The sequence below is a fragment of the Loxodonta africana genome, chromosome X, assembly GCF_030014295.1.
Source record: "Loxodonta africana isolate mLoxAfr1 chromosome X, mLoxAfr1.hap2, whole genome shotgun sequence".
NCBI lineage: Eukaryota > Metazoa > Chordata > Mammalia > Proboscidea > Elephantidae > Loxodonta > Loxodonta africana.
In genome coordinates this window covers 122382185-122394418 of record NC_087369.1, presented here as the reverse complement: position 1 = coordinate 122394418, position 12234 = coordinate 122382185, and the positions used below count along the sequence as shown (strand labels likewise).

Below are 12234 nucleotides of genomic sequence, written 5' to 3'. Positions count from 1 at the left end.
GACTTGACAAATTATGGATAATATTGGGAAAAATGAGAATTGCAGAACATTTCATCGTGCTCATGAGAAACTTGTACATAGACCAAGAGGCAGTTTGAACAGAACAAGTGGATTCTGCATGGTTTAAAGCCAGGAAGGGTGTGCGTCAGGGTTGTATCCTCTCGTCATACTTATTCAGTCTGTATGAGAAGCAAATGATCTGAGAAGCTGAACTGTACGGAGAAGAACACAGCATCAGGATTGGAGGAGGAAGAGTCGTTAACAGCCAAGGATACGCAAAGGAGTCTACCTTGCTTGCTGAAAGTCAGGAGGACTTGAAGCACTTACTGATGAAGATCAAAGACGACAGCCTTCAGTATGGATTACACCTCAGCATAAAGGAAATCCTCATAAGTGAACCAATAAGCAACGTCATGATAAATGGAGAAGAGATTGCAGTTGTGAAAGCTTTAATCTTACTTGGATGTGCAATCAATGCCCATGGGAACAGAGGTCAGGAAATCAAATATTGTGTTGCATTGGGCAAATTTGCTGCAAAAGACCTCTTTAAGGAACTGAAAAGCAAAGATGTCGCTTAGAGGACTAAGGTACCCCTGACCCAAGCCACGGCATTTCAATCACCTCATACGCATATGAAACTGGGCAATGAATAAGGAAGACCAAAAAAGAATTGATGCCTTTGAATTGTGGTGCTGGTGAAGAATATTGAATACACCATGGACTGCCAGAAGAATGGAAGAATCTGTCTGGGAAGAAGTACAGCCAGAGTGCTCCTTAGAAGCAAGGATGACGAAACTTGGCCTCATGTGCTTTGGACAAGGTATCAGGAGGGACCAGTCCCTGGAGAAGGACGGCATGCTTGGTAAAGTAGAGGGTCAGCAAATAAGAGGAAGACCCTCAATGAGATGGGCTGCCACCGTGACTGCAAGGATGGGCCCAAACATAAAAACTATTGTGAGGTTGTTACAGGACTGGGCAGTGTTTTGTTCTATTGTATATAGGGTACATAGGGTTGCCGCCTCAAGGGCACTTAACAACAAGAATAAAGCCATTGTATAGGCCTTTTTTTTTTAAGGCCTGCAGTTTACCAGCTCCACCCCCATCCAGGGCACCAGGGCTGCCCCTCCACTGGAGCCCTCCTACCCCATCGCTCCTGGGTCAGGGGACGGTCCACAGTGGACTCCTTCCAGAGCTGACCCTGAAGGGCCTGTCTCATATAAATGGGTGTCCATCTCCCCCACCCTGACGGCATGTTACACACTAGGATGGGGGACCGTGACTGAAAGAACATTCCTGCTTCTCACAAGTGAGTCGTCCCCAGAAGTGTTTTGTTGTTGCTGGTCTGTGGGCAGGATAGCTCTTACCACCTTTTCCTAGTAGACATCAGGGGTCACTCAGCTATGGTGCTGCAAGGCGGATCCAGCAGTGGGGGTGGGAGGGAAGAGGAGGATGGTGGAAATGGGTCCTTTGTGGCTTGAACTAGGGTCAATGGGGCGGGGCTGGGGGCGGTGCGGCGGCAGGGTCCACACCAGTCCCACTCAGTGGCTTTGCGCTTGGTGGGGTGGGGCCAGGGGGTGTCACAGACTGCGGTTGGGGTCCACACCGGTCCCACATGAAGGCACAGTTCTTCACAGGAGGCCGCCAAGGGGCGTTACGGGCAGGATCCTGGGGTCTGGAGGTCTCTGCCAGTTCCGCTCGGGTGCATAGGGCTTGGCGCAACGGGGCTGGGAAGAGTCCTGGGGCGTGGACCGTGGGTCTGGGGCTCTGTGCCGGTGCTTTTCGGGGGTGTGGCAATCGACAGGGCAGGGCCGGAAAGTGGCACTGGGTAGGGTTCCGAGGTCCGGAGGTTCGTCCCCGTTCCGCTGGGGGTGGGTGGTGCTTGGCGCGGTGGGGCCGAGGGACGGTGCAGGGCGGGGTCCGGGAGTCCATAGTGTGGCTCCGGTGCTGCTTGGGGGGTTTGGCGAAGAGCGGGGTGACGCTGGGGGTGGTGTAGGGCAGGGTCTGGGCGTCCGGGCAGGTCTCACTCAGCAGCGAGGCCGGCAGTAGGCAGGCAGTACAGAGAAGCAGGAGGGAAGGGAGAGGATATGATGTTCGGAGCTAGGTGGGAGAAAGAAAAGAAAGAAGAGAGAGAAACAAAAGATAGTGAAATAAAAGAAAAACGTGGTCATACTGCGGGAGCCAACGGGTGACAGTGGGGCAGAGCCAAGGAGGCTGTGTGCAACCAGCGCTCTACCTCAGGGGAGCCACAAGGCCGGCCAAGAAAGGGCTGAGGCGGTGCACAGGGCTAGGTGGGCAGGAAAAAAGAAAAGGAAGGGAAAGAGAGTGAAGAAACAAAGAAATTAATAAATAAAACAAACAAAGAAGAATATGGTCCTGAGGGAAGCTACCAATGGGGGCAGGTTGGAACCAGGGTAGCAGTGAGCTGGTGTCTCTCCCACTGGGTGGTGAGGGGCAAGGTCCATCGGGAAGGGCCAGAGGCGGAGTAGGGGGCTAGGTGGGAGGGAGAAAGACAAAGAGAAAGAAAAATAAAATTATGGCCTGAGGGGGCTGCTCATTGGGGCGGGGTGGACCTGGGGTGGTAGTGAGCTGCTGTGAGTAACCCTTCGGAAAGCAGCATACAGGGCACTAGGGTGAGGGGTGGGAAAGCCTGTATCTCTGGTTACCAGGTGCTCTGTCTCCCTTTGGGAGCTTTTGAAATTGCCTTCCCATACTCTCTGTCCAGGTTGGGTGCTGGCTGTACCCCAAGATGGCAAAGCCATGCAGTGTTAACTGTCAGGGCAACTCCATTCCATAGCTGTCCTCGTTATCTGTTCTCTGTAGGTTTCTCCTTCCATTCAGTGCTTGATCTACCTCTTTATCCCTTGATTTGATGCTCAGTGTTCCAGGACTGACCTTTGTATCTGTTTTAGTTCTTCAGATCTTTGCTGCAGAGGGATGGCGTGGTGCTTCTGTCTATACTGTCATGTTGGCCACGCCTCACATATTTTTCATACATCAGTAAAAAACTATCCCCTGAAGTCTTCTTTGAACCAATCCATAGTTTAACTTAATTAGTAAAGCATGTTGCCTTGAGCATTGTGCTCTTTTAAAGAGTTACCTGTGTGGTATCATATTGACAACAGCAACTGGAAAGGTTAGATGACAAGCTTAGGGGCTAGTGAATTTATATTAACGGTGGTGGTGGAACAATATGGAAAAGGATAGTGAGAGTGGTTACGCAGCGTGAAGAATGTTATCAATGTCACTGAACTGTATGTGTAGAAATAGTTGAAATGCTGTATCTCTTTATAAAGTTTTAGCTGAGTGTTAGACTAGGCAGAGCTTTAATATATTATTTTCCATCTCATGCACATGTGTAGCTTTTCTTGTCCCACTCAGGTGTTCACAGTCACTTGAGGATACAGGTCAGCTTTACCCAAGGGAACACCCCAAAGTTGACCTAGGATGGCAGCTGGTGTCTCTTAAAGCAAGATCCTCTTGCTGGAATTAAGGGACTGGATGACATAGAAGGTAAAAACCAGGGTCACAAACGTGCATGAAACAAAAAGAAACGTGGCTGTGATTTTGGTCCTGACTTCATGCTCCCTTGGGTATAAAAGATAAACGAAAGCCTGATTGTGTCCTTCCTTGCTATGGATTGAACTGCGTTCCCCCAAAATATGAGTTGCAAATCTGAACCCCTGTACCTGTGGCTATAATCCCCATTTGGGAATGGGTTTTCTTTGTTATAATTAGACAGTATCAGTGTAAGGTATGTCTTAAATCAGTCTCTTCTGAAATATAAAAGGGCAGATTAGACACAGAGAAGCCAGCACAACTGGGGGAAGATAGATGCCATGTGACATGAATACAAATTGAAAAGAGACAAGGACCTTCCCCTAGAGCAGACAGAGATATACCATTTTCCTGTCTCCCTATTGATTTCCTTATGTGTCAAGGACATTAATGCTACATCAGTCATATGTGTGAACACGTTTTTTCTTCCCATCTCTTCATAGGCTCTTTAATGCTGTTTTTCCCAAAGAGTTGTTTTTGAATTTGAATAGCTTCCTACGGCTAAGAAAGCAGTACTGTTCTCTGTATAAAAACAACTGATTAGTACACTAGGAACATAGAAGCCCTGCCCCCAGGTTTATCAGGGTTAGAGAGTGCCCCACCCCTGAAGACTCACAGTGGGCTTTACTGTGGGTCCAGGGTTTGACTCTCTTCTCTGTAGTCTCCCAGAAAATCCCTTACCCTCTGGGACCTTCCCTTCCCCCTCTGCAGGACAGTGATGACAATGCCTGCCTCCAATGCATACCGCAGGGATTTGACATAACATGCAACCTCACTCTTTATTTCTAAAAGAAACAGAGAAACTGGGTGGGACAATTACACAGAACAATGGCCCTTTGGGTGAAAGAGTGTCAGCCCCACGAGGTCAGCCTTGGCTTCCTGGGCCACGCTGGGCCCCTCACCTCAGTCACAGCCCAGAGAAAAGAGGGAGAACAGCAAGGATGAAAAAGATGATCAGGACCTTGGCTCCTTTGGAGTTTTCGTCGTCAGAACCATGGAACACTTCATGAAGGTGTCTTCTGGGATCTTGAGCACAGGCTGGAGGGAGGGAAGGGAGGAGGTGGGGCATCATCAGAGCCAGGAGCCCTGAGCGTCATCCCCAGGCCACCTGGCCTCTGTTCACTGGCCTGAGTTCCCAGACCTCACAGTGGACAGAGCAAAAATTTGTGAGGCTCTGGTGTAGTTCCAGTTGTTGCTATGAAGGCACCTGGAGTGGAGGAGGGCCGGGTGACACCCATCAGGGCCAGAGTGAAGACACTGACCACACAAACCCACGTCCTAATCTATGCATCAGAAACATGGTTTCTGCGACATAAGCAGCAGAATGAGCACTGTGGCACATGGTATAACGGAGAAAACTCCTGGAAACCCCAGTGCCTATCAGTAAAGGGACAGCATCCATGAATTCAGAAAGTGCTGTGCACCTGTTCAAACAACTACGTTGTGTAGTATGTACTGAGAAGAAAAGATGTTCCTTGTGACAATGACTGAAGTAAAGAAGCAAAAAGCATTACCTGCGAGTTTCCATCATTCACTCCCCAGCTCCTCCCAGCTTACCCCATCCCCGACCACTCTCAGCACTCACTTCTGAGCCCACTCAAGGTTCAGCCCAGACTGGGCAGTGAACGCTGGCACCATTTCCTGCTGCTCCTGGGAGAGGGTGGGTAGGAAGCTGGAGGAGTTGTGGGCACTGGGGTGGAGAAGGCACCCTGGGTCTCTATGGGGCTGCTGTCCCTCACACACAGTTGGTCATTCACGATGCATAAGCTGGAGGAAGAATGGGCCCTCAGACAGCTAGACAGACAGACAATCCCATATCCCCAACCAGGATCGTGCTCCCACTCAGCAACTACTTTCCTTCCATTCCTGCTCTGCCTGCGTCCTTCATTCCTTGGCTATTACCCTTTCCCCTCCCACAGAACCTGCCTTTGGAGAAGTACATCCCAGCTGCACTAGATTCATAGGTTACTCCCAACCCAGGGAGTTCTTCACACTGGCCTTTACCCTCTACAACAGCCTAAGGAAGTAGATACTCTAATCTCCATATTCAGAGGAGGACACTGAGTTACAGAGAAGTCATGTAACCTGACCAAGATCACACAGCTGGTGAATGCTGGGGTCAGGGCGAGAACCCTCTATTCCAGCCTCAGAGCCTTCGCTCTTAACCACTGGGTTCAGCTGCTCCTGGGGTCTACCTTTTGGAATTTTGCAATATTGGTGAAACCCAGAGGAAAGTACCATCATCACCGGCGGACACCATTGGCCCCAGGCTGGGATGGGTGTTCCCAAGTGGCACCCACAACACAGCAGATACCTGAAGTTACTGGAAGGAGTAGCGATGAAGATCTGGGTGAAGGCACGAACATGAGCCAGAGACATTCCTTCCACTTCAAGGGCAACAAACAACAATTCCTCTCAGAGTTGCCCATTCTTTACCCACTCACCAGCAGCTCTCCCCAGTCATGGTCTTACCTGATACTCCTGTGGCACCCTGAAGGGAGCCGGACAGGGATAACTGTCTACTGGGAGTCAGGACAGGGTGCCGGCAATGGGGAGGGCAACAACAGGACCAACCACCCCCCAGTGATAGGACCCTACTCTGTGTCAGGCCCTGTGACACACTCTTTACAAGTTCATTTGACTCATTTTTCACAGCAGCCCAAGAGATGGGTATTACTAGCCCCATTTTACAAATGAGGAGACTGAGAAGGAAGCAAGTGTCCCAAGGTGTCAGAGTGAGGGACTGGGATGAGAGCCATCAAACTCCACAGCGTGTGTCCCTAACCCCCGGGCTGTGCTGGGGCAGACAGTTACGGGCATAGGTCAGAGTAGGGTGGGTTGGGGGCAGGGTGGGAGCTCAGAAGCACAGAGGGGATAGGAAGGGAAGGGATCAGGAAAGCCTGGAGAGTTCTGAGAGGGAGCCCGTCAGGGGGAGGGAGCAGTAAATAACATGGGGAAGGGACTCTACAGACACTCACCCTCCTTGAAGGCCCCACTGACAGAAAAGCAGAGCATCTTTTCCTGAAAGTGTAAAACAGCCCAGGCTCCCAGGCTCCCCCTAACCTCCTGCCCACCTCAGCCCTCTGGGCCAGCCTCAGGGAGGAAGCAGGTGCTCACCATCTGGACACACATGTCCACCACCAAGGAGCTGACGTCATGCTGGGTTCTGGGCAACACGCTGAGGAAATCAACAATGTCACGTTTTGTGTGTTTCAGCAACTGAACCCGCAGGACTGTGGGGGGAAGAGAAAGGCCAGGGGTTGCCTCACTCACCTGGCCCTATGGCTGACCCCTTCACACCTCTTGTCCCACCCACCTTCCCCCTCACACACTCACCAGGGTCCTTGAGATTCCTCATAGTCCTGCTCCCCTTGGAATATTTGTCTAAGCTGTGTCTAGGAGAACAAGAGGAACACGAGGTGGGTGACTGTCAGTATCTCTTGGAGAGTCACAGGGCCCAGGGCTGTCACTGGGTCTGTGAAACTCACGGAAATAGGTCCTCAGAGTCGAAGGGAACAGCTAGCGAGAAGCAGGCCCCATTGTGCTAAGCATCCAGGAGACCCCACCTGTCCCCGTAGTCACAGATCCAGTAGTAATACCTGTGGGGAAGTAAAGGGGACAGGCTCTCTGTAGTCTGGGACCCTAAGTAAACTTGAAAGCCCCCCCATGAGCAGAACTGAGCCTGGGTGACCTGGTCCATAACATCCCTCCCTGCCTTGGGGTCCCAGAGATACTTACTGTAGCAGGAATAGTAAGATTAGATTCCCCAGGGTCTCAGATCCGAAGATGCTCCCCTGGAATCAAAAGGGTTCTCAGGACCATGGCTGTTATCCTCTCCTCACCGACCCACTCCCAGCCCTGCTTGATCCGACCTCCTCACCTTGCAGACTGGTAACTTCTTGGAGGCTTCAGTGCCTAAGACGATGGGTGGGGGTACCTCGTGGTTATCCTGAGGGAGGCAAGAGGAAGCCAGCAGTGCAGACCAGGGAGGTGGCACCGAATGGTCAGGGAAAAGGATGGGCCCAGGAGAGGGCGAGGGTCAGAGGTCAGGGTGAAAGGGCCTTGGAAATTCCATGGCCAAGACTACTGTGATGTCTTCACCAGGGGCTCCCAGAAGCCGGTAAAGAATTGCAGAGAAGATCCATAGACCTTATCAGGTTCCCTTATGGGTCTGTCCCCCACGAAGATTAGGGGTCAGATCAAAAAATCTAACCAGGTCAAGAGCTAAAGAACTCACGGCAGGTTGTCAGTGTTGTCTGTACCAGCTAGAGGAGTCAAGGATAAAGGAAGACACTTACCAGGCGTGATAACTTGGGGAACAATTCCAAGATGGAGCTGTCAAATATAAGACAACACAGAAAAGCAAGTAATGACACATCTGGCCCGCCTCATGGAGGCAAGCCTACACAAGAACACATCCAGGTGTGTCCCACCTATGCTCCAGTGCAACCACCCCTCCTGGACCCTGGGCACCTCCCCCACGGATTCTCCCACAGACAGCTAGTGGGCATTCCCTCCATAACCCTCTCCCCGTCTCCCTCCTCCTGGGAAGCTCCCACAGGAGGGCCCTGACCCCCTTCTCCAGTGACACAGAAGCAGCATGTGGAGTCCAGAATCCAGGGATTCCTTCCTCTCCCTGCCTCACTTAGCTCCCTCCAAGTCCCCAGGGAAGAGTCTAGAGGGAGGAGGGAATGGGGTGGGGCCCAGGGCTCAGCTCCCTCATCAGGTGTCCAGTGCTCTCCCAGACCTGGCCCTGGACAACACCAGGACATCCTCAGGGATGGCCCCAGATGCCGGGGAGGGAGATGGGTGAGGTAGGATCAGGAGGCAGGGAGGGGGTGAGGACAGAAAGGGAGTGCAGGTAGGGAGGGGAGACATTCTGGAGTGGCGACTAAAGAGAAAGAGAAAGCCAAGAAAATGCAAGGGGGAGCAGCTTACTGTGGGTGGTGGGGATTGGGAAGAAAGGGGAAATGGTTCCCTGCTGCTGCCCTGTCCTTCATCTGCTACCTCACCTGGTACCCAGTGCTCTGTCTGTCTTACTTAGTCCCTTGCCTGATGAATCAGACCATCTTGGTCTACCTAGTGCTGCCCTGAAGGACCAGGCAGGATGCCATGACGTGGAGAAGGGAGGGGGCAGTGCCCCTGAGAGAACAGTCCCTCTGTCTCCTCATCCACCTTTGTCCCCTGTCTTCCACACTGAGGACCTGCCTCACGATGCCCTCTGCCCACTGCAGATAAGCTGCTTCTGACCCTTGCCTCAGGAAACCCAGATTTCTCCCCCAGGAGGGCCCAGTTCCTTTACTGGGCCATAGGAACAGATGTCATAAGATTTCCAACTGGGGCAGGTCGGGGGACCCTTTTGGAGCAAGTGAGAGATGGCTCATCATAGTACAGGGAGGGAAGCCCCATCTCAGCTCAGAGGCAGGAAGGCCTGTCTCAGCAGGAGGCCCTGGTCAGGGGGAGCCTTCACAATCCAGGGCACCAGGATCTGACTCCAGGCAGCCCCAGTGGGGGAGTAGGGCACAGTCTGGAGTCCCCTGGTCCTGGAGATGAAGTGGGAGCCCTGCTTCCTGGAGCACATTTAGGGGAGGCCTTGCCAGAGAAGGCTGGGTGCAGAGAGGCGGGAAACAGACCCCAGCTCAGAGGAGAGGTGAGCAGGCCAGAGGAAGGCAGGGAGACCTCTAAGCACAGGTGAGAGACAGAGAGAGGAGAGGGCAGGGCACGTGGTCCTCCCAGAGGTGCTGGGCTGCAGCCTCCTGCAGACAGGCAGTGTCAGGAGCAGCTCAGGCTGCCAGGGGCCAAAAGAGGGCAAAACTGACCCTATGTTGGTGGACTTATCTGTGAAGGTGGTGCACAGAGGGTTTCTGTCTGCAAACATCTCTTCTGGCTCCAGCTCTTTCACCTTGTCCAACTCCCCTTCAGACTTCCCTTCTAATTATGATGAGGAAACATGAATCAGGGAGAGAGCCAGGAGGGCCCTGCACCCCAGATCCACTCTCTCCCACAAATCCCCTTCCCTGACTCTTATCATCACCCTAATGATCCTTCCCTTTCAATAGTGCTCTGGCTATCACTTCTCACCTCATTTTTGGAGAGGTTCAGGCTCTTGAGTTTGGGGGCCTTCTGCATGGTGTCGGGCAGGCCAACCAGCTGGTAGGGTGTGTTGTTGCTCAAGTTGAAGGACAAAAGCTGTGATGAGGGAAGAGCTAGACTGAAGGTCCAAGAGGTGATATCTGGGACAAATGTGCCCTCCACCCCATCTGTCCCAGCTTCCTCTCAGCACTGGGTCTAAGGCCTCACCTTGGGCCTATTCTCTTCGAGGATCTGCTGGGAGGCAGCCATGCAGTTTCTAAGATTTGTACCCACTTCAATATTATGGGTCAACACATCTTCAGGAAACAAAGAGGAAGGAATCAGAAGGATGAAAGAGGCCCAGCTAGACCAGCGCCCCCACCAACATCTCCCTAAGTTGCCCTCTAACCCTCCCTCTACCCGCACCTGACCCAGAATAACTACTGTCAGTCATATCTGGGTCTGAGTGGACTCTCCGGAGGTCAAGAGCTTGCTGGGGAACTTCATATCCTTTGTTCTTGGTCACCTGCATAGATAGAATCAGGGGTCAGTGACTCTGAGGCTGAGGTGGAAGCCAGGTAATCAGTGAGGGAGCACGCAGTGGATCTGGGTGTGGGTGCACGTCATGTCTTGAGTCTGCATTACGTTTGGCAGTTTCACCATTTCTGACTTCAGCTCCTTCTGCACAGAGTGGGGTACGGCAGAGGGGCTGACAAAGATAGATATCTGCAGAGAAGACAAGAGAGGCTGGGTAACTACCAGGAACACTGAAACCCAAGATCAAGCAAGACCCACCACGCAGCCTGCCCTCCTGCTCCTAGCTAGCCCTGGCCATGCTCTGACACTCACACATTTGTTTTCTTCATCCCAAATCTTGCCACTGACTTTCTTCAACTCGAAGGCAATGCTGGCATTCTCCACAAAGAACTGGGCCTGCATGTTCTCATAGTGAAACTTCAAGGAGAGAGAGGGGCAAGAGAAATACAGTAGGAGGCCAGACTCCGTGCTCAACCTGGCCCCTCCACCTGCTCTGTGCTCACCCAGCTGCCTCCTTGTCCTCTCTTACCTCAATCGGGTTGAAGGGGACACTGCATTGGCTCTGGATCAAATTCAGCAGCCACTTCTCATCATGTTTTATGCCAAATGGAATCTAGGATCAAAAGAAAGGATGGGAGCAGAGACTGACATGATGGAAATAAAGCTTAAATAGAGACTCAACCATGTGTTCCTTTCCGATCTCTTACCAAGCTTCAAAATATTTTCTAAATATAGGCCAATGACCATTATGGCTAACTTTTGTTCCAGATACGGGTTTGCTAAACACCTTTTTTTTTACATTCAAATATTTTCCTGCAAATATTCAACTTAGGATTTTTAGCATGATTTTCCTTTTGTAAGGTTCCAGGAGATTCTACCTAATGCAGATCCTGTCTGCCCCTCCGATAAGGACTCCAGAGACTTGACTCCATCCCTGTCCCCTACTCCAACCCCTATGTTTGAGTCAAACTGAGCCATGTGGTAGGAGTTTCTCCATCTCCTTGTGAGCAGTTCCCACCTTTGTCTTTAGACAAATTTCCCATTCTCCCTGCCTTCAGCCTGTTCCCTTTTTATTACTTCTCCCTCCCTACCTTTGGACCAATCGAGGATGTTAACACCTAGTAAGAAAAAGGAGAAGTTACCAACTCTCTGTGCCCCAGCAAAGTACCTAGTGTCTCCAGGAGCTCCGCACAGCTCCACCCAACCTGTGTCTCCTGCACATTATGTGCATTTTGCCAGGACACTCACTGTGACCTTGAACCAGCTCCTGGAGCTTCCATCCTGCCTGTTCCCCTGCATTCCTTCCTGTGGAGGTTTTCTGTCTCTCTCCATGTTTCCATAGGTTTGGTCTCCTCTGCGACATCTGCCTTTCCGATAGTAGGTTGGAATGGCATAGTGTGTGCTGTGGGGATGTGGAGAGAAAGAAGGTGTCCATGAATGCCAGGAAAGTCTTCTAACACCTCACCCTACTGATGTCAAGGCTGTAATAATGTTTGCTCAATCATCAGTCTGGTCCGAGTATTGCCCCCTTTACCAGGTTGGAGAAGAGGAATGACAGAGTTACATACACAGTTATGTATTCCACTAGGTGGTATCTGCCACCATGCTGAGTGGTTACTTACTATCTTACTCCAGGGCCCACGTGGGCATCACTCATTGCCACATCTCTGTCTTGCTCCTGGCGCGATGACGGATGAATGCTGGGCCTGACTTTTTGAGACCCACTATCATATCTTCTTTGTGAAATACCCCAGTGTCTTGCTCTTCTTTGGAAAGAATTAACTTGATGACTATCCCCTGAAATGGAGAACAACATATCAATGGTCGGAATGCCAAAAAAGTCCTGTGAAAAAATTATGGCTAGTGAAGTAATTTCACTGACTTTTATAATGTAGAAATAACTATAGCACAGTGCTACAAAGGTTGAAAGACTTCACTGTGGCTCCTCTTCCTTGGATATGAGAGGTAAGGGGCATTCACAGCCCAGGAGAGAGCCAGCACAGTGGAAGGCCTTGGGCAGAGGGTCCGTTCTCTGATGGTAGTCCCTGCTCTGCTGTTCTCAGTCTGAGT

At 51.4% G+C, this 12234-nt stretch overlaps 1 protein-coding gene across 1 annotated transcript; it reads right to left on the bottom strand.

The window, feature by feature from the left end:
• Window positions 1-1485: 1485 nt before the first annotated feature.
• LOC100676665 (nuclear RNA export factor 3-like) lies at window positions 1486-11954 on the bottom strand. Its single transcript, XM_064278456.1, is given in 21 exon segments — window positions 1486-2097; window positions 4702-4762; window positions 5141-5237; window positions 5240-5322; window positions 5870-5942; window positions 6534-6576; window positions 6673-6788; window positions 6892-6950; window positions 7044-7154; window positions 7294-7349; window positions 7436-7504; window positions 9026-9125; window positions 9279-9471; window positions 9624-9744; window positions 9856-9944; window positions 10072-10153; window positions 10273-10353; window positions 10477-10581; window positions 10694-10777; window positions 11413-11566; window positions 11787-11954. Coding segments are annotated over 21 exon segments (2424 nt in total). The 5' UTR covers window positions 11822-11954.
• Window positions 11955-12234: the final 280 nt, after the last annotated feature.